The sequence below is a fragment of the Perna viridis genome, chromosome 7 (genome assembly GCF_037379345.1).
Source record: "Perna viridis isolate PV_CMFRI_1.1 ecotype Kerala chromosome 7, ASM3737934v1, whole genome shotgun sequence".
Lineage (NCBI taxonomy): Eukaryota > Metazoa > Mollusca > Bivalvia > Mytilida > Mytilidae > Perna > Perna viridis.
In genome coordinates, this window is record NC_142451.1 from 47,442,816 (window position 1) to 47,466,476 (window position 23,661).

Genomic DNA, 23,661 nt, shown 5'->3' on the forward strand with positions numbered 1-23,661 from the left:
AAGGACAGAGAAAAGTGCCCTCGGGTGCAACAATATCTAATGTCTAAGTAGGTAGGTAAATCTTAATTCATCTCAAAGTTTTCAAATGTTTTTTTTTAACTCTTAACTTTAATTTTAAATGGTTTTTATTGCCAATTGTCATAAATATAAGACAATCATGATATCGTTTCCATTGTGTATATGATTGCTTTATAATGTTTGTTTGTATACTTTGTCCACTCACCAGATGCGAGGACTGAATGCACAATACTAGGGCATTTTATTGTGTGGCAATAGCGATGGCCAAAGAAAAGTGCGCATGATATTTTTTTTATAGCCTATTAAGAAAAATGTGTTTTCTTTGGATTGTACACCGTGCATACTATGTCTAAACTCCATTGTGAAAGGCAATGGTATCTATCACAGAGAATACAGTTCTTAATAATTCTCTGTTAATTGAATAGATCAAATACATACATGCTATATTGTCATTTCCTGCGATTATTTCTTGCATAAATTACTAATTGTGATAAACATTTTGTGTATATTTTTTCTTAACATGTACATTGTGCATCTACAAACTGTTGTCTTAATATAGGATATAAACGACAATGACTTTTCCTGAAATATTCTCTTTTTATTCAATAATGTATTAATATCAATAGAAACATTCCCCATATCAGTGAAAAAGGGGGAAAAAAGAAAAAAATTACGTCAAAGAAGTGAACTCATTTACATGTATGGAAGATGTAGAGAGTACTCGCGTGATGCAAACTGGGGATTGAAAAGATACAAAAATAGGTATAGATTGAAACACTTTCTATATTTCATGTTTTTACAATATCTGGAGCTCACATTTAAATATGAATGTACGGTTTAGCTTAAAATTGCATTATTCAGCATATCAAATTAATTTTTAACAGTTACATCCTCGTGCTTTGGCTACACATATACAAAAAGATAAAATTAAAATATAAGAATAAAAAGAGATACAAGTCGTTCGATAGATGCGTACATCCTGCTTAAATTTCAAGAGACAATCACTTGATAGTTATTTCCTTTAAGATATTTTTGGATTCAGATATTGTAGGAAAATAAAAGTCGAAGAAGATAAAACTTCTTTTTTTCATATTTTATAGTCTGTAGATAACCCACTCATGGGCTACTAGCAGATAGAACTTCTGAAAGTTAATATATTTTGATACTTATTCGAATTCAAATGGGTATGTTCTATCTCACGTAAAAATGTCTATGGGGAAATAACTGTATTTTACAACTTTTTACTGAAAACCTTACGGTGAAATTTTGTATTATTTTAATTTTATACTAGTTATACAGATAAAAAAGAAAACAATTATCATGGTTAAAATAAAATACACTTCCATAAGCCTTTTGTCATTCATTTCTTCTTATTCAATGAAACATGATTGTATTATTTTTTCTTTGAGCTACAGACGTTATATAAAATGTGTGAGAAAGAAATGCAAATATCTGATGACGTGAAATAGAGAACATGTACCCACCATATTCATTCTGATAAAAATGATTCCGGATGAGATCCCTCATATTTACATTTAGAAACTAAAAGCAATTTTAATTAAAACTCATAAAAACTGTCCATAACCAAGTATGTAAGTTAAAAAATTCCCAAATAGACATGTACAATATTCTCATCACAGTACTAGCACCACGATTATACTAAAAAATGCAAGTGGAAATCCGTTGCAAGTTATGAAATTATTCCAAATGGATTGTCAATATAGTTTATTACAGATAAAACACTATGTACAACCCATTTTGACATTTAGTGGTAAATAAAAGAACGGAATATGATAATTAACGATATATTCATTCTGCAAAAATAAAAATCACTAAAACTAAAATTTACTGAAAATATTACCTCTGAATATGCCGTAGTATGACAAACTAAAAATAATTATTATTCTATGGCATCATATCTTTTTTCTACATTATATAATCTGGTTAATTACGACAAAGATATTTTAAGCAATCAAACCGGTATATTGATATGGCAAAATGGGTATTATCATTTTTTGTCAAACTCAGGCACTAATTTTAACATGGAATGTATAGACAAAACGAACAGTTGAAATATAAAAGTAATAACAACTAAATATATGACCATTAACAAATAATAAATCTTATCAGTAAAACGTGCTTATATCTGCACAATCACAATTACTTCAAAAGTAAGATTTTCGTCTTAGTCATGATAAAATCAAATACAACTTTAAGAAGCCGACTCTATATTGCTCTAGTTGTCGCTAAAGTTAAGTTGGCTTGCATGAAAGTATGCTTGATTGGTTTTTAACAGACCGGAAAAAAGATAAAAATAGTTGGTCCCACTTAACTAAAGTTATCCATTCTTAGATTTAGTATTCACTACAAAAACATTAGTAATTATAAAGAAGAATATTCAAAATATTCAAAATGACAAGAAATTTAAACATTCCAAGCAAATTAAACTGAAATTGTGATCTCTGACTGCTACTTCAAAGTAATGAAAATTTATTTATTTAAACGATTCAATTAACTTTTTAATTGAAAAAAAAACGATAATATAAACAAAGAGTCAAAGTTTTTTTTCCACATAAACAAAATATGAAAATTAAAGGATTTTAGTTTGTCATCAGTGATCTTTCACGACATGTTTTATTGGAAAAAAAAGTTCCATGCTTTCCTAAGTATTGCTGTCATACTTAAGGTGCCATTATGTCAAAGCCAGGTCATAAATATATTAAATATTTATTAACAGCAACATTTCTCGTGTTAGTATCACATATTAAACAATGTATAATTTTAACGAAAAAATGAGTGTTTTTTTTTATGAGAAACCTTATTTATAAAAGCACATTCTAGTATCCACATATGTCAGCAAAGAACACGACATATACAACACAAACGTATTCTAGTATGATATAACGAACAGCACAAAACATAAATTATAACAAATTTTATCTAATAAATATCCCGGATGACGTGAAACCTACGTTACCAGGTCTACCATTTAACATGGAAAAGATTTTAAGTACTGCTCCACTTAGGAATCAGGCAATTTGATAAAAGTAAAACTATAACTTGCTCAATTAAACCTTGACATGTAGAATCTAATAATACGACGTAATATATGTTCTGATTACCATTTCTGAAGCGCCGGGTTTTATCATTTCCTTAAGACTTAGCTTCAATAATTAGGAAAGCCGAAATCCGATTTGCTGATAAGAAGTCGTTTGAACAGAGAGTAAAATTGAGGAGAGTTTGTATACATGCAGTGACTGAATGGAACAATCAGTAGTTCTAACTTCATCACAGTAGTATCGTGTTATCAAATTTGCACGTAGTTGCAGTCAGTGTGGCTAATTTACACGGATTTTATGCAACAGTATCATTTACATTTTGAACTCAGAACTGAAAATAGTGGTAAGGAAAATGCTTTGTCAATTTATCTCATTTAAAGCGGAATAGTACTTAAGAAATGAAAGGCGTTCATGTCAATAAACCTTGAGTATCCTATAGCCTTATTTAAACTAATGTTGGTGTTGTGTTGCTTTTATCAGTTTTTTTAAAGAATGTAATTGAATGCAATCGAATTTAAAAGCAGTTCACTCGACAGCTGATAAAGGGTCTCACTTTAAGACAGGAATGTCCGTCATGTTACATTTTTCTTTTTACTGTATTTTTCAAAGGGAATCTCGAATTGACATACCCCAATTCAATCAGGGAAACCTTGCATTGACATACCTAAATTCAATGAAGGACACCTCAGTCAGTAACTCTCTTCACTGACCTGTACGGTGGGTTTGAGTAAGTGCTCGTTTAGTCAGGGTTAAATTACATTGCGCTTTCAACAGCTATATCTACGTTTAAGCATACAATAAATTGGTTCAGAAGGCATTCCTGGTTTATAAATAAAACAGTTCTTTATAATTATATACAAAACTAGCTTATTTCGATTTCAGACTGTATTTAATGGGGACAAATCTATAATTATTCAGCGTTCAGTTCAACATAACAATTGTTTGATAGTATATGTGAGAAAAATTCTTATAAACTCTACTCAGGCATCTTCATTGTTACCTGTTACTATTAATTAAATCATAGTGTTTCCTTCAAATTAAAGGGCATGCTACTTATATTGTATTCAGAACATCATCTAATCTACATTTGTGTTGAGCAGTGTAGCGAATAGACTCGTCACATTTTGAGACGTTGTGTGTGTGTGGATGTATGTATATATATATATATATACAACGTCTCAGAATGTGACGACTCTATTCGCTACACTGCTCCACCGGATCAAATTGTTACAGGGAAGATAACGTAAACTTATAGAATTCCCAACGATGTTAGAACTGTCAAATTTGCGATGCAAATTTTTGGTCGTTCCCTCCGCGGGACTCGAACTCGTACCGCTGTGACATCTATGGCAACACCGCCTGCACTAAGTCCAGCGCCCTAGACCACTCGGCCAGCTAGGCTATATAAAAATATAGCTTTCGCTGGCCGGGTCATTCCTCCTCGTAGGATTAATCTAGGGCTGTAACTTAGTACACGATGTATGGTAGTACGGGACAGTTCATCTAGGTGTTATTATGTAGGATAGAGGATCAAATTAATGATGCATGTCACAACAAATCAATATTATACAACGTCTCAGAATGTGACGACTCTATTCGCTACACTGCTCCATATATATATATATATTCTGCGTAAAACATCTAAGTGTGAAAACAAACTCATTAATTTTAGACATATAAAAACAATTATCCTATCTGGAGTATAAAAATTATCACAATCATCATACAAATGGTATCACAGTGCAATTAGAAAATGAATTTATGAATTCTAAGGATGTTCGCTAGTCATATTTTTGTATGATCTTTCGGACTCCTCTGGTTTTATCTATTTAATAGCATAAATATTTTCCCAGTGACCCCCACTTTTCTTTTCATAACTTTATTACATAAAACATTAAATATTATTTGGAATTTTTTATGAAATCCTTGTTATTTCTTCACTATCAAATGGATAAAACCTGTTAAGTCAAAGCCTGTGGAAAATCTAGAGAAATCCTGTTAAAATCCTTGTTATTCTTAAATCGAACAGCGAACAGCCTTAAAGGAGTAACATTTTAAAACAGAAATTTTCAATCAATTAAAATATTTAACAAGTGCTACACATAGGAAATATTTCAAAATTTTAATCACAACACAGCGATTAATAATAAGGAAGTGTACTAACACAATAATGATACGATAACTCGTAATTCGTAATTCATGGTTTTGAAAATTATCACAACAGTATATATGTAAGCGGCATTCACTGATCATATTACATCTAGGTTTGTCAATGTCAAATGTGACAATAAGTTCTACAATATAAAAACCTCTGTCACTTTGCATAAAGAAGTTTTAGGAGTTTTCAATATCAATATGCAACATGTACCTCATGTGTACAACAACAAAAAACTTTTGTCATATAATTTACCATTGTGAAAAAAAATTGTAGATATATTGACGCAGAATAAAAATTTAAAGGTGTACAACACAAATCCTGCAACTTTCATCGGTGCTGCACACAAATTTGGACAAAAATGACATGCAAATAATGGGACAAAACAATACTGAACAGTTTCTCTGAGGCTGGTTACAACATCTTTCATTACGTTGATATGTGTAATCGGCTGTGGTCAGTCTGGAAGTTTACACTGTGAGCACGCCAATCCATGCGCATGTTTTTCTATCTGTAAAGTAGTCTGGTGAAAGTCATATTTTTTTCTTAGCATCCGATTTGCTTTTTCTAAAACATCTTGGTGTTCATCGTTGGAACCTAAAATCATATGGTAAACATGGAGACAGATGCACAGCAATATACCTTAATTTCATCATGTAAATTAAATCAAACCATATGTTTGACGTTCTGCATAGTCATATTTAGTGATGCATGTATTAAATACATACATTTTTTTCATTTTGCTAAAGCAATGATAAAAAAACAGCCAATAATAACAATTACGTGTACATCCACATCATGTCTGCAAGGCTTGTTTCCTTTACCTGTCTAAAATATGTTTCATGTTTTACAAACAAAGAAAAACTTAACATGACATGAGTGTGTCAAGTAAAAATCCAGGATGCGATTGAACTAAAATGTAGAGAAACAAAGATGTGCGCATATTATTGAATATGAATAAAAGTAAGATTTATAGGTTTTACTGACACAAGATTAAACCGTATTTTTTCAATAGTTTATGACGTCATAAAATCCCAAGGACGCTGATTGGAGATACAATGGAAGTTATGAGGATCTTCATTAAGAACTGTTTTAAGTCACTTGACCAAAGAGCCTAGACGGCAGACCTTCATAATGTGACTCGACCTATACTATATCTTCGATAACATTGTTTCGGTTGAAAAGAATTGGTCGAGCGACAGTCTATTATCCGTAAACTAAAAATGTAAATGACCAACAGACAGACAGACGGACATAAGAATAACTATGTACCCGGTGTTGTCGTGTGTGGTATGAAACAATAGTGTGTTTTTAATTGCATTAGCAATTGTTATGTCACATTTGTCACTAATTTAACTCAGAACAATCAAACACAAAAAATGGAGTGGATATACATGTACAGCATTTCGAAGTCTGCAATATAAATAGGATTGAAATTTTTGACAAACCAAAGTAGCCCTATCAATTGTTCCATTCGGGCACTATATTTAGGATCTAACAACACTCTATTTTACTTACCGTTCTGATGACCCTTTCTGAACAGACAATCGAATTACATCTTTTATGATTTTGAAAGCATTATTCAAAAGAAAAAACCCGATAATTCTGATAAGGTCATCTGAACAGAAAGTAGAATGGAGTGTTATAACCTTCTACATGCACAGCAATTGAGAGGCATAATTTTAATTAAATTGATACAAAAGATGCTAACAGGGATCCTTCTACAAAACAATGGTTGGTTTATAAAAATGATAACAGACAAGAAATATCGTCAAATGCAAGCAAAAGTACATATAGAAAACTATACTAAAAACCGGGTGAACCCAAGAAGAATGGTAAAGGATATTCATCCTCATATGACTAAAAGTCAATAAAACCTTTTATGTATATTGCATCAATATCATAAAGTATTCATGTTGCCTTTCGTCCCGTTCATAATGTCACGGAAACTTACAATATGTGTTGTTTAAAAATATCTTGTGAACAAAAATTAATATCCGTTGTTATACATATAATGTATATTTTCATAACGAGTAATATTTTTCACATTATTGACAGTCCAGCTTAGCTTTAGCAAATTAAGATGTTTCGTGAAAAATAATAAACATGTAACATCTGGTCAGTAATAACGTGAATAATAATAATAATAATAAACTTAATAAGCAAACATATTTATTTAGTTTTATATTTTCTTATTAATTCTACTACTTTAGCTTCTAAGTATTAATGATTGTTTATGTGTCTAGACTTAGGTAATTGACCATTGCCTTAAATGATTGACCGATATATCTAGACCTACACAGAAAAAAAGACATACACAGTTCTATTTGATTAAACAACTCTTTCACATTTAATTTTTGTTTTTATATTTGGAAAAAAATGATTACCGAACTAAACAAATCAAATACATAGTAAAAACTTGAATCTGATACGAATAACAGATTTCAGTGTTAAAATACGTTTTGAAGGATCGATTTAACAATTGTCGGCATTTGTATATATGACGTCATGCATTACATGTAATCAAGTGTCAAGTGTTCTTAGATAACAATATGCTCCTTTTTAAAGGCATGGCCGTTAAGAGATTTCTTCCAAAGTAATATTGCTTTAAGTTAGTAATTCCGTTTATATATATATATATATATATAACGTCTCAGAATGTGACGACTCTATTCTCTACACTGCTCCATCGGATCAAATTGGTGCAGGGAAGATATATAAACGTATAGAAAGGTCTGAAAAATTCCCAACGATGCTAAAACTCTCAAATTTGCGATGCAAATTTTTTGTCGTTCCCTCCGCGGGACTCGAACTCGTACTGCTGTGACATCTATGGCAACACCGCCTGCACGAAGTCCAGCGCCCTAGACCACTCGGCCAGCAAAGCTATATTAAAATATAGCTTTCGCTGGCCGCGTGATTTCACCTCGTAGGATTAATCTAGGGCTGTAACTTAGTATACGATGTATGGTAGTACGGGACAGTTCATCTAGGTGTTATTATGTAGGATAGAGGATCAAATTAATGATGCATGTCAAAACAAATCAATATTATACAACGTCTCAGAATAATATAATATATATAATATGTATAATATTGATTTGTTGTGACATGCATCATTAATTTGATCCTCTATCCTACATAATAACACCTAGATGAACTGTCCCGTACTACCATACATCGTGTACTAAGTTACAGCCCTATATTAATCCTACGAGGAGGAATGACCCGGCCAGCCAAAGCTATATTTTAATATAGCTTAGCTGGCCGAGTGGTCTAGGGCGCTGGACTTCGTGCAGGCGGTGTTGCCATAGATGTCACAGCAGTACGAGTTCGAGTCCCGCGGAGGGAACGACAAAAAATTTGCATCGCAAATTTGAGAGTTCTACCATCGTTGGGAATTTTTCAGACCTTTCTATATATATATATATTCCGTCCTTTTTAACCTATTTTCCTATTCTTTAGCCTATCATTCCCATCGCAATACACGAGGATTACAGTGATCACGCTATTCATTCGCTCGTTCGTCTGTCCGTCACCAGTTACTTGAACAAGTAAGCAACTTTTGTTTCTATTTTTATTACTTTGAAAAATTACGCTGAATTATGATTTCACTAAAAAGTACTTAATTTTACGCAGTGATATTCTACCTGTATCATATGCATGAAATATGGATGAACAAATGTCAACTTTTTTTTTTATTTTGCAAGTACATTTTTTCAAGAAAAAAATCCTGTCAGTTTCTACTTTTTCAAACGTGTTTGCCTTAGTTATGGCTTCAGTATTATACAACTAATGTCAAGTGTTACTCTGGTTATATCCTTGAACTTGGTCCTACATAAATACTGCATAATCAAGCTGCCTTTTAAAGATGTGACATATGAATCTAAAATAACTTCACAACTCACTCAAAACGATAGTCGGCGTACTATCTATTGTCTATTGATTATAAGCATCGTTTCTGTACTTTTGTCTCTGTATAGTAAGGAAGAGGGGAACTTTTTAAGTGCTTCGTAATCGATCGCCCTATCCTTACAACGACAGACTTGATAAACGAAAGATATATAGATGACTTTCAGGTAAAGTTCATCAGTAAACATTCGTTTACTCTAATCACTGCAAAAATTAGGTACTTTTACCATCACATTACCTTGACCATTGGGAAGATATAAAAGTCTATCGGTATGTTTGCGATGTCAAAAATATTTTAATTAACAATTCATATAAAATTCAGACAGAGATAGAGATAGAGGTATTACCAGGTGCAGAAAAATCCCCCCCAGAAAAAAAAACCGGAAAAAAACAATGTCTTTTTCACATAGATACTACAGTCCTTTCTATTTGTTGCTGACAAAGTGATCATTGTAAGTTTCAGGCATATACGTATCACCTCCTTCTGATATTTAGTTTATAAAGACCGCCTGCAAAAAATGTATGAGCATGCCACACACTGTACCCCTATTACAAAATGGTAAAATATGTGTTCTACTTACCAACAGTTCAGTGGACTGATGTAACGTTTTAGTCTATTGTTTACGACCATGTTCTACTTAGCAACAGTTCAGTGGACTGATGTAACGTTTTAGTCTATTGTTTACGACCATGTTCTACTTACCAACAGTTCAGTGGACTGATGTAACGTTTTATTCTATTGTTTACGACCATGTTCTACTTACCAACAGTTCAGTGGACTGATGTAACGTTTTAGTCTATTGTTTACGACCATGTTCTACTTAGCAACAGTTCAGTGGACTGACATAACGTTTTATTCTATTGTTTACGACCATGTTCTACTTAGCAACAGTTCAGTGGACTGATGTAACGTTTTAGTCTATTGTTTACGACCATGTTCTACTTACCCACAGTTAAGTGGACTAATATAATGTTTTTGTCTGTTGACCATATTCTACTCACCAAAAGTTCAGTAGAGTGATATAACGTTTTGTCTATTGTTAACGACCATATGTTCTACTCACCAACAGTTAAATGGACTGATATAACATTTTTGTCTATTGTTAACGACCATATCATTAAGTTGTGGGCAGATTTAACCCCTTCTATATTGCAAAGATCCCTTAATACAGTCTTGTAACATACGTCTCTGGGAACACCTATAAGAACAAAATAACCATACAATTTCAATCTCCAATTCAAACAGATTTGGTTAATAAAATATAGTATTGAGTTGTTGCAGTTAATTTGGTATGACAAATTTTGTTGAAATGCACAAGCCATTGAAAGTCATTCAATACTGAATAGCAGATTGTACAATTAATAAAAATGATTTTCATTGCGTTATTTGACATTTCGTTGATCAATGTCTTTAGAGAATTTTTGTGAATTTTGCGTTTGATTTTCGATTGCAAGCGGCTGTCAACAACCTGCAAAAAAATTTCACATATGTACTGTATGTACTTTGTTACTTTGATTCTCTGTCCCTTTTCACCTATCTAAGGACCTTAATAATCATCTTTTAAAACAAGCCAAAGAGGGGGCGGCAACAGTGGAGGAAGTTCCAACTATACACCTCGGTTAGGTAAGAAATTTTTACGAACCTCGGTTCTAGATAAGTGTTTGGATAACTCCTAGTTGTGACCTCTAGTGTTCAATTCGTTCATTTCAAACAAATCATTAAAATCGGTTTTGTAAAACTAGTGGACATATTTGTATGTTTCAAGGATTTCTTGTTCCCATCTTCTTTGTTTAAAGAGACGAGTTCTACATGCATAATTAATATGGCGACCATGTTACTGGTCCGTATTCTAAAACTGGACACACAGTTGAATTATAGAGTATAAATATTTTCTCGATCCCTACGTTGGTAAAACACGGTCGTATAAGACCTAAACGTACTAAATATGAAGTGTGACGGAACGAGTGCAAGTCCTTTGAAACAATAACACCTAAATCTCGTTGAGTCTTCCTCGGTTAATGGTATATCGTTCAAACTGTATACAAAAATGTTTTTGCGAATTTTTAAAACAACAACTGCTTCGTCGAATTTCAATAACCAAGTATGAATACACCTTTATTTTATTATAATGAATTAAATCTTATATTTCATGTAAAACAATAAATGTTAACAATGTCATAAATATTTGCATAACACATATCGTATAAATACAAGAGTATTGTGTTGACAAATTGAAATATGCTTGTATAGTAAAGCAATCATGTAAAAAAGTGATAGAAAACTGAGCCAAAGTGGTTCAGTGAAAATAGGAGAGTTCAGTTCACTTTTTCCTAGTCAAAATCTATTCACTTTAATGGATTGCCAATCAAAGTTTGAATCTAACGCTTTCATACACAGAAATGACAGTTTTGAAGTAGGGGCGAAAAATGTCACATTGTACCTGGTAGGGCGAGACATGAAGTGGTTTTATTGTATTATCAGTGACCTCGCAACAGTCGATTTTATATAACATGGTTGTTATAGTGTTTAGTCTCTCTAAAGGCTAAAATATCAGGCAGTACAAACAATGGAAAAATGATAAAGTTGCTAATCACTAAGCTCCTTTAATTAACCAGTTGAAATAATAAAACATTGTACGTGCTCACCTTCCATCATGACACGTAAAGTATCTCTCAATACTGTCACTGTTGTAAATATCACCAACACAGAAAATATAAAGGTACATATTGGATCAGCCAACTTATACTTAGGGTCATCCTACAAAAATAATACATTAAGATGGTTTATAGAGGTAGAAACATACCAGCAATCAATGACTTTAACTTTTGGACTTGACTTGATTATAAATCGGATTAGTGTTCAGTAATTTTGTTGTTACCCTTTTTCACAAAGGGTGGGCATAAACTTTCAATATAACATTTTTGTGACTATCGCAGCTTCTCATTTCCATTCGGATCTAGTATGCACTCCAATAAATGTTATAACAATAGTACCATACTCATATTAAAAAATCGGTAAGGCAAAATAAATGATAAACCCAAAAAATGATGTAAGCTGATGTAATCTCCTGATTGGTGCAGGAATCTCAAAGTGGTTGGTTAAACCGGGTTCTATTACCATGGTAACATCAGAGACATGAAATGGAAGTTGCTGCCTGACTATGGTAAACATGAAGAAAGGTGTAAAGAATGTTTGTCTTGGAGTCAGAACTACAAATGTATGTTCCCAAGTAGGCTTTTCCAATTAATATTAAAGTATGTTGAATTAGGCCTATATGTTGGTTATACATGATACAATGTTAAATCAATCTTTTCTTAAGTATAAAAAGTATGAAGTAAACTGCTATTAATTTACGTGAGGTTCCACAGGCCAGGGCCATAATCTAATCACTCAAAACTTTACACAAAAGTGCATGTAAGATAGGTTGAAATAGTGTCAAGTGTTATCATTTATAGTTAATTAAAATATAATATGCTACTATGCATTAACATTTAACATACTATTATCAGATTGATTATATAAGTGTCAAATACTTGAACTCAAACTTTATTCCACTTCTATGTTGAAATGTTGAAGGGATATAGAAGGAAAGTTAAAATAGTGGGACTATCTCGTTAAATTCATTCTTAAAACCATCTATCAAGTGCTTAAATACATGTATCAACCTTTAAATAAACTACCATATGGTTGTGATAACATCCTTAAATTTTACAACTAAGTGTTTAAAATATAAACCTTGAAATAAACTATTGTGTGGTTAAAATATCAAACTTGATATAAACTATTGTGTGGTTAAAATATTGACCTTGATATAAAATAGCATGTGGTTAAAATATCAACCTTGATATAAACTATCATGTGGTGAAAATATCAAACTTGATATAAACTATCATGTGGTTAAAATATTGACCTTGATATAAAATATCTTGTGGTCAAAATATCAACCTTGATATAAACTATTGTGTGATTAAATGTCAACCATGATATTAACTATCATGGGTTTAAAATGTTGACCTTGATATTAACTACCATGGGGTTAAAATACCAACCTTGATATTAACTACTATGGAGTTAAAATATCAACTTGAAATGAACTACCGTGTAGTTAAATCTTAGATTAAATATCAACCTTTAAATAATTAAAGGTGTGGTAAAAACATCAAACTTAAAAATTAACTACAATGTGGATACATAATTACAGCACAATAAAAAATATCAACCTTGAAATGAACTATTGTGTGGTTAAATCTCGAACTAAATATCAACCTTTAAATAATTACCATGTGGTAAAAACATCAACCTAAAAAATTAACTACAAAGTGGATACATAAAAAATATCGACTTAAAATGAACTACAATATGCAAAAATGTTAACTATGAAATTACCTATAAAAATATACAAATATCAACTTTAAATCAACTACGTGTGGCTAAAATATTGACCTTTAAAAATAACTATCAACTGGTTATAATATTAACCTTGAAATTCTCTACCATTGGGTTAAAATATCAACCATAAAATTAACTTTAATATTGTCAAATTATTTACTACAAACAAACTGCCCCAGAATGCAATGAAATACATGTATGTAACTCTACCAAAAGCTCTTTTGCTGTACTAATATAAAAACATACATAAAAGTTTAACGTTTGTTATGCCAAAACTCATATGTACATGTAATAATAGTTTCATAGTGATGAAAGGAATTAAAGGTACAAACATCTTTTACCAGGCCTATCTGTAGAATGGTCATAAAAGATACTATCAGAAGTATCATACATTAAATGTCCTTTAAATTTGTAAACCTATACAAAGGTCAAGGTCATTATATTAAATCTATTTAACTCAAATAAAAAATTCAACTAGTTTTATGATAAGGAAAAAAAGTTTTTTGATTTTCTAGTGAACATGTGTGTTTAAGGAAAAATTTAGTTTTTATCAACCATGAAACTTCCTCCTAATTTGTTTGGTGTTTTTCCTGATACAATGTACTTTGCACTGCTAAATTTTAACAAAACAGAACAAAAAACCCATACAAAATATTGTTTTACATGACAAATATTCAACATTCAGTGTTTCCACTATTTCTTTATTCTTCACTTTTACAATGTATTTTCACTTTTATTGTCAAAGACAGTTTCTATGAAGACCTACTGAAGGAATTCCAATACAAAATATTTAGGATTCAAAAATGCATGAATCACTAATCAAAAGCTTCTGCCCGGTTTTAAGGCAGAGCCGTACTTAACAAGACTGCAGTAGATCCAGGGGGTTTAACCCTCCAACTTAGAAAAATGGTGTTAACTTTATCCACATTTTAAGCAAAAAATAGCCAATAAAAGCCTGAAAACCCCTTTTTCTGGATCCCAACTTTTTAAAAATCTTGTCATCCACTGCATTAGAGTGCATGTATATTAAAACTTTTCCAATTTCCACATCCCAAAGTGGAAGCAGACATATTTCCAAATGTCTCTACTCTCACAGTACATTACATGTATGTGGATACATTGGAAATCATGATCATATCATTAAAGTGAAAAATGTAGGTTATTACAACAAAACGTTTTAAGATATACATATAAGTGTTTAATAGTTAATGTTCTGAAAATGGAAAAATCTACTGAACTGCTGTGTACAAGCATGTACATAAATTTCTGGTTCTCTGATTTAGTCCTCACTTCAGTAAGCACATTAACAGAACATATATACCATGTCTTATCCTTAATTCTTGCAAAAAGATGGTCTACATGAACATCATATTTTATTACAAAATGTACTTACAATACAATCTGTTACATTACATTAAAGGCAATCAAATATCTATTGAAAATCTTTGTGAAATATTCATCCCATATTACAGCAATATGCTGGCCATTTGAAGTGATCTAATTAAACAGCCTGCATTCGAACTTCAAGTACAGAAATTTGAGTGCTTGTATCAGGTACAGCCAGTATAAGGGATATATTAGATTACATGTACCAGGACTTGGTAAAACTTAAAAATAGTGGTAGACAAATACATGTAATGAAGGTCAATTGAGTTTAATTCAACAACATCCCAGTGTGTGCATGATACAAAACGAAGGTTTTTTTTTTGTTTTTCAATTAGCCTTGTTCATGAAACATATGGCTACATATATATATTTATTTATACTTTTGTTACATCATTTTGTCTATATTCCTGATAGGTTTACTGAAATGCATATTAAAGATGTATTTTATTGACTTAATTAATAAAGAGTTTCATGAAGCACAGCATGATACTGCAGCAGCATATGGGGAAAGTGTAGACACAATATTAGATTTTGACACATTTAAGCAAAAGAACTCGCAGTTTAGTATGGTTACAACAACTGGTTTGCACACAATGTAGCACAAAATTTGAAATTGAATTAAAAACTGTTTGAAATTGAATAAAAAAAGTCAATTTTTCTGGTGTGGCCCCTTTGGTGCCTTTTAACGAATACCATATCTGAAATTTGATTGAAAGACAGCAGGCACTTTGACTGTTTATATGGTCTGTATCTAAATAATAACTAAAAGTAAATTCCATGGATTTTTGACATCAATAAATGGCCTCCTTTCTGATATTTATAAACATTGCTACTTAATTACAGTAAATTCATAATAATGATACGCATTGAATGCCAGTATTGTGATTTTGTCTTTGAGTAAAAAAAAACAAACTTAAATTTTGCAAATAATAATTGTGACTTCAGTCATTCATACTTTTTGCTATAATAAAAACATTATATTCATTCCTGAATTTACAACTACATGTACATATAATTTGGGAGAACTTAAAAAAAAAAAAAAATTCAATATCACTTACCATGAATTTTATGATAAAGGATGCAATGAGAACTCCTACACTCTGTATGATATCCCCAATCACATGAATAAACGCTGCACGAACGTTAATGTTTTTATGGTGAACATGTTTTGGATGGTCCTCCTGAGATTCTAATTCAATCTCATGTTCAGATCTCTCATCAATCAATGGTGAATATGAATGATCATGTCTGTTTCTATGATTGCTGTTGCCATGGCTGTGTCCATGGTGACCAAATGACTTTTTACCTTTACAACACACTTCTGAATGAAGAACAAATCCCATCCTATAAGACAATTTAGATACATATTTAATAGAGCCTGACTAAGAGAAGAAAATTAAATTATAGTGCAAAATCATATCATACATGTACTTACATGTCTTCAAAATTGTCATCTTTTGCATGAGAATAATTGTTTACATGTCAACCCAGTGTTTAGCATTGGCTATAATTACACAAAGAATGCAGAAATAATAAGGAAAGAATGTTTGTAAGCAACATTTAATCTATAATAATTATACATGTACAAGTATGTTTTTATTACATCAAACAGCATGATTTTTTCCCAAAAAAATATCAGAAGTAATGTATGAATATGATTTACATCGAATGTGATACATGTACATGTCTTTAAAAAAGTACACATGTAGATACATGAAATGTTGGATTGGTAAGTCTTTATTATCTACTTTATAAATAATGGTTGCATGAAGTGTCATAATTTATTGTATCTAAAAAATATTTGAAGAAAGAAACCAGATTTTGAATCACGACTCAGTATTTAAAAGTCATTTGAGAAAGAAAAAGTCAAAGTAAAATATCTGTATTGATTTACATCTATTTTAACACAAATGAAACACTATTAGCCTTTTTGAAAAAAAAGGTTCAGCTCATCCAGTTTAACCAGAGAGATTAAAATTATTCTATCCAGAAACTGATAAAAGGGGAGAAGGTTCTTAATCCAAAATGTATGAAAGGGTGGTTCAAGCAATCTGTTGCTAATTTTTCATCAAATTTCACACAAAACCTTCCAAAACAGGGAGACAATTCCCTGGATTTGTCATTGCCCTGATTTCATATAAAATTGGATGCATTTATCAACAACATGTAAATTAAAATGGACTTTATTATCAGGACTTAAGTTCTATTGATCCTTATCTATCTTGACCTTCAATCTAAGTCATAACAATGGTCTATTATTATAAATCCTTGGGTTCTCTTCAAAAATAATGATCAGTTAATTCACATACAATGTATACATGTACATGTCCATGTTAATTTACATAACTTATGCTTTTGCTAATTTAAAATATCTTTTATAATATACATTTGTATAATGTGCATGTATCTACAGCAATAAATATTTGGCTGCAGGATTGTTAGCTTTTAAGATTTTAGGAATTAAACTTTCTCTTTGATAAAGATAAAGTTTAATTCCTAAAATCTTAATTTAAGAGGAAAATAATTACTAGCTACATTTTAAATACTGTAGGTATATCAGTGACAAAAATAAAAAATGGAGAAAAATTAAAGTCCATACAAGAACCACTTAAGTGCAAAATGTATAAACCTATATACATGTACATGTAAAGTTCAGACCCTGCCAATGGTAAAGGTGAAATCAGGCATATAAATAAAAACACAAAAAATGTAGTTTTTCCTAGATACAGATCTGTACACTTAAAATAAAACATACATTGGGTCAATCAAATCAAGAATGATCACTGTTGCAAAGTGCCAATTTCAAATTCATGAACAGACTCCACTATTCAATCATAAAAGTGTGACAACCAAATGGCAAACTACGAGTGGTTATGGGACTTGTAGGTCCTGATAATATTTATGACATATACATGTATATAGTCAATTGTAATGAGCCCCTGTGTTTGAATCTGGAACTGGGTAATTCAATGCTAACCAATCATTTCCTCTTTTAATGTAAACTTCCCATTCTCATACAAGCAAAAAAACACATAGAGTATTAGACGTGTGTATGATATTTATCTAAAAGGTACGTCGTAGCAATCTAGGTCATCTATGATATTGACCAGAGAACCGAAATAGGAACGAAATTAAACAACTGGCAATGAATATTCATAGATATCAGGGCCGTGCTAAGGTATATAACCTATATAATCTTGTAACAAGCCCATGTGCCTGAATCGAAAACTGGGTAAAGTTCAATGCTAACCGATCAATTAATGTAAACTTCCTGTTCTCATACAAGCAAGAAACACATGTAGAACACATGTGTATGATATTTAAGAGGTACATTTTTATCTTGTATGAAGATAGAACTATGATGCTATGGCAGTAAACATGAAACAGATCTGCAGCATTACGATGAGTATATATATATATTATGCAAATCATATGCGAATATAAAGTACTGAAATTACGAATGCAAGAAGTCACTAACAATATGAGCGACTTAAAAAGAGCAACATCTTGTCTTCAAAATTAACTCACTTTATCTCACAGTAAATGGCCACTTCAAAAATAGTATTGATGGGGTAAAGGGTGCTATTTTTATTCCACTCTGAATATATTCCATTATTTTTAAGAAGACATCAATTGTATATAGGACATTCACTGATACTTAGTACTTACACAATATTAAATGCAACTCCAACACTAGCTGTGACCAGCATTTCATTTGGGTTAACATCTTTGTAATGGTTTCTCTGGATTCTCTCTACAGCCATATAACATAGAACTCCAGTCACTAACCATATAAGAAATACACTAAACAGAGCACCAATTACCTCTGTAAGAAATAAGATTTAAACTGTTTTATCATGTACATGTATTATGTTTATCAAATAAACAGTTGTCAGATAAAGATTTAAATTGGTTTTATCATTGTAGTCCAAATGGAGTGGGGGTCCAAATTAATTGGGTTTTTTTTTTATTATAATTATTCTCTGTTCTAACTTATTGTTGACCAAAGATCTTAGAAACATCTGAATAAAATTACATGTACAATGTAAAAATGTGTTTTCATGGTGGTACATGTATGTACTAAATTGTAAGTCACATAATTACGTAGTTTGACTCATGTTAATTTGCTGAAATGGTTGTTAAAAAATTACCCTAAATTAACAAGCAAAATTATGAAACAAGAAATTACCAAAGAAACAAACGTGCAATGTACATGTTCATTTCTACATGTTAATTTAAATTGTTTAATCGTACTTACATATAAGAATTTTTTTTTTTAAAAGTTCAATATTTCAACAAACTTACCTGCTCTATAGTAACCAAATGACATTGTTTTGGAAGGTGGTTTTTTTGCTAGATACATGGCTAAAAGACTTATGAGGAAGCTAATGAGATCACTGGCTAAATGAAGAACATCAGTAAACAAAGCTAAACTGTTGGACAATACTCCACCTGTGAAAGTAAGAATAAAAGGTTACTTAACCACAGCGAGCAAATGCATAAATAATGCTATGAGTAAATTTTAATCTACATGAAAATGTTTATTTGAAAAATCTAGCTTCCAAGTAAAAATATACTTGCTTCAACTTTTGCTTTTCTGTACATTTTTTTTAAAGCTTTCATACAATTGTATATACATGTAGTTTATAGTACCTTCTTTCCAAAAGTCTTTGTTTTGATTGTTTCCTGGGTTCTCTAAGTTTTTAACTTATAAATACATGTATGTACAAGTAGCTGCCACAACATACATGTACACATTTTGGACTTTTCTAATGGTATGGTATATTGTTATTCTGACCAATATACATGTAAAACATACAATGTATCAATAACATAATACATGTACAACTAGGCATGCTTTGAAGTAGCACATTTCAAGTTATCAAAATTAAATTTCAAAAAGGGTTATATTATTTCCAGAGGGAAAACTGAGATACATGTACATGTCCATTGTACCATTCAACCAGGATGACTACGTAATTAGTGACAAAATTACAGTAAATTATATAAACATTAATGGAACATGAATTAAAACCTTGTCACGTCACAGTGAAAAAAGATGGGATGGCAAAATACCTGACTTGAAAACTGCTTTATGGATTTGGCTGAAAATTGAACTTAAGTCAAGTCACTTGACCTATATTTAATGGTACTAAACAACTGTGCAGTTTCAAAAAACCCACTGAACATCTGGAAACTGTCGGGGGATAGACAGACGGATGGACATGCAACAACATGCACTTACAAAAAATGTAATAGATTGCCGTTATGTATGGCAGGGTGTAAATTTTTTTGAGAAAAATCTGACTGACTAAATATCACAATTAAAGAAACTTGCAGTACTAAGGAAATATGTAGCTGGTGCAGGATTTTTTCTTTAAATCACAAGAATTAAAAGACAAATACCCAATAAGTTCTGAATTTACAGTAACATTTTAGTTCTTTTTTTCACCTTTATACATAATTGTACCATGTACATGTATATTATTTTGCATTCAACAGCTACATGTATCATATATGCTAGCTTTATATTCCTTCCAAAAGGTTATTATACAATTTCTATTTTGATTTGTTGAATAACGAATGAGTTTAAACTACATGTAATACGTAAAACTATATGTACAAAATGTACCAGAAACCCTAAATCTATAATTCAAATAAAAAAATGTACAATGTATGAACATGTGTACAAATAGCATTTCCGTACAGTACATTTGTATGTTTTAAGGGTGAAAACTTACCAACTGCTTCACCAATCATAAAGAGAACACATAACGTACAAACAGCAATCAGCTGATTCCTAGCAGTAATGTCACCAGCATTCTCAACTGTACTATGACAGTGCCACTGATCAAGTAGTGGGCTATCACTGTCTGATCTTCCAAATTTATTTTGGCTTTCGTCACTAGAGTCTTTATCATTATCTCTAAAATGGACAGGGTGTTCTTGAAGTCCTTCTTCACGTGCCGAGTGTCTATCATTTAAAATACAATTGTTTTTATTGGTATTCATCGAGGGTAAAGTAATTCCAAGATTAACATCTTCTCCATCACCAAAATCTACTAAAAATCCGCTGGCAGAATTACCTACCCCATTTTGACTACTTAAGTCGCTTTGAAGATAATGAGAGTTAACATTTCGTTCATCAAATGTTAAATCTAAACTTTGATCAGACATTTCTCCTACTTCTAGAATCCTACATGTCTATTATCTGTGTCACGGTACACATGTCAACACTGTCACTCACTTTCAGTTCTCAGCTGTCAATGAACCGGAAGCTTAATGTTTACTTAATCATGTGACTTACAACAATGGTTCAGCTTATGCCCTTATTGAAATTTTTATTAAAGATCGGTCCATATATCTTTCGACCCAAAAGAACATTAGTCCGAAATTTAGAATTCGCATTTTCGGTGTGACGTCACACTTTGATTTGATTTGTTTATTGAAATAATTTAAAACGTAATTGTCGAATACACAAATTTCAATTTCTAAATATTCTAAATATCAGTTTATTACGCAACTTTTGACGACCGTAGTTAAAACAAATATTCAGTTAATTAGTTTATTCTATACATAATCTATGGGGATTTAGTCCCCGGAGCTATTTTATTATTTGGCCGCCCACTACAATATAATTAAATTATATCTCAATTTATCAAGAAATGATATTTATTTGCGTACAAATAGCTTTGAACAAGACACTGAAACAAGATGTACTTGGGCTAACTTTCATTTGAAAACGGGGTTTCAAGAGCGATCTGTTATTTTGGTACCAGATATCATCATCAGTAACTTTCGCATGAAAACTAGTGATTGAAAGATACTAACGTTAACATAGTATCTAAAAATACTTCATGTATCACAAACTTTCAGAATAGCTTTACCAACTTTCCATCCTGACCTCCAGTCTGCTTTCAACTTAATTAAGGATATCCATTCCCAACATAGAAATAAACAATCAACGGGAAAAATAAAAAATAAACTATAACCAAAATAAACACGACGAATTTGTTTTGATGCCACCAGATAGAAAAAGGTTGTTTTTTTTTATAAATATTCTATATGATCCCCTGAGTGATCAAAAGAAATTCTAGCTTTCCTACATGAATGACTGAGCTTTCATCTCTTGATTTCAACTACTTCTAGTTCTACTATTTTGATACGAACTGATTAAGGTTATTCGGATTTACCTGGAAAAGCAACAATAAGAAAAAATATTGTTACTTTACTCATACAACGTAAGAGGTTGGAATTCCGTTCCTCCATACCCAACCTCTTATTTCTGAGAGCCATATTGCATAACGCTCGCTCCGCCGTTCTTTAAAATCGGCGGAATTATAGTAAACTATTTACCATTTAAAACGTTTTATACATTTTCTTCACCATAATACGGTATACTGTGACTAAACTGGTGAAAAAAATGACCTACCTGATGAGAAAACCCAGCAATCCTGTAAATCCTTTATAAATGCAATTAAAATGAACTTGATACTTGGTTTTTAGCTTTTTGAAAGCGTAATTCCGGTTGATAAATTTACGGATTATTAAATTTGCAAAACGAACATATCAAATTAACCACCGAATTTCCTTTACCAACTTTAAGTTCGTTTTGACAAAAATATATTTTGTTCCGTAAAATTAGTGACCTAATTCAAAATTGCTGGTCATTTTGACCACACACACTAGGGACCATGATTTTTTTTTTTTATTTATTTTTTTTTAATACAAAAATATCATTAAATCATTTGGTTTCCAGATTGAGTTACTATGCGTCTTCTCTGACATGTCCGCTTGGTATTTAATGCTGTCTATACTATGCCTAGTTTTCATCTATATACTTCTAGATGAAAGCTGGGCATAGTATAAACAGCATTAAATACCAAGCGGACATGTCAGAGAACACATATAATAACTCAAATCTGGAAATGAAATGATTTAATGATATTTTTTAGATAAAAAAAATGATAAAAAAAACCCTGGTCCGAAGTGCCTGTGATTTGACAACTATTTTCATTACAAATGTTTTCTAGGTATTTATCAAATATTTAGGATTTGTATTGCTCGATTTCCGGTAGGTTAAACTTCTTTTATGTAAATAAAAGACTTAAAATATTTAAAAACACATGTTTAGCTAATCACATTTGCGGTGGCTTTCAACGTGTCAGGTGCTGGAGGTTAGGATGGCACCAAGTCAGAAAAAAAGCTTGCCAGACAACCTCTAGTATTGCTGGAGTATTGTTACTTGAGAGGCTAATAATTATTGTTCTGATTTTTACTTGGCCGAGTGACTCTGCCTAGTGCCATTTTTGATAGATTGAAACAAATTAACAGCAAATACAACTGATATAATGTCACACTTACTGACGATCTGCTTGTTTTCACTTGTCGCATACCGTTAGTTTTCATCAGCTCGTATATATATAGAAAAAGAATAAACGAACAATAAAATTAAGAAAATTTAAAATAAGAAATGTACAAAAAATAAACTTTTGAATATATTTACTATACAAAATTGTTAAAGAACAAAATGGTTCTATTTTTCTTCAGTATAAAAAAAATTGGCATTTTATGTCGAATTAAAATTAATAGATACTTTACCCGAAATCTAAAATAAAAAATAATGCTTAAATATTAGAGTGTTAGTAAACAAGTTAATTCAAACCCATCCAAAGTGTTATGTGTCGACTATCGCTAAGACCGTAATAACATATAGTTCTTTCTGGGTATGCCCATATGTG

General features: G+C 31.3%; 1 protein-coding gene across 3 annotated transcripts; it reads right to left on the reverse strand.

Annotated features, from left to right (window-relative positions):
* Positions 1-595: 595 nt before the first annotated feature.
* LOC148613031 (proton-coupled zinc antiporter SLC30A2-like) lies at positions 596-23,658 on the reverse strand. Of its 3 annotated transcripts, none has more exons than XM_088595014.1 (8): positions 23,285-23,658; positions 20,662-20,894; positions 19,226-19,372; positions 18,590-18,746; positions 15,979-16,264; positions 11,791-11,902; positions 10,209-10,343; positions 596-5,829 (listed from the first exon to the last, which is right to left on the reverse strand). In XM_088595014.1, the coding sequence occupies exons 2-8, from the start codon at positions 20,678-20,680 to the stop codon at positions 5,690-5,692; spliced, it is 996 nt and encodes a 331-aa protein (XP_088451140.1). In that variant the 5' UTR covers positions 20,681-20,894; positions 23,285-23,658; the 3' UTR covers positions 596-5,689. The 3 variants fall into 3 exon arrangements, with proteins under 3 accessions (XP_088451140.1, XP_088451139.1, XP_088451138.1); XM_088595013.1 differs by having other exon boundaries at positions 20,662-21,180; positions 23,285-23,303; XM_088595012.1 differs by lacking the exon at positions 23,285-23,658 and having other exon boundaries at positions 20,662-21,215.
* Positions 23,659-23,661: the final 3 nt, after the last annotated feature.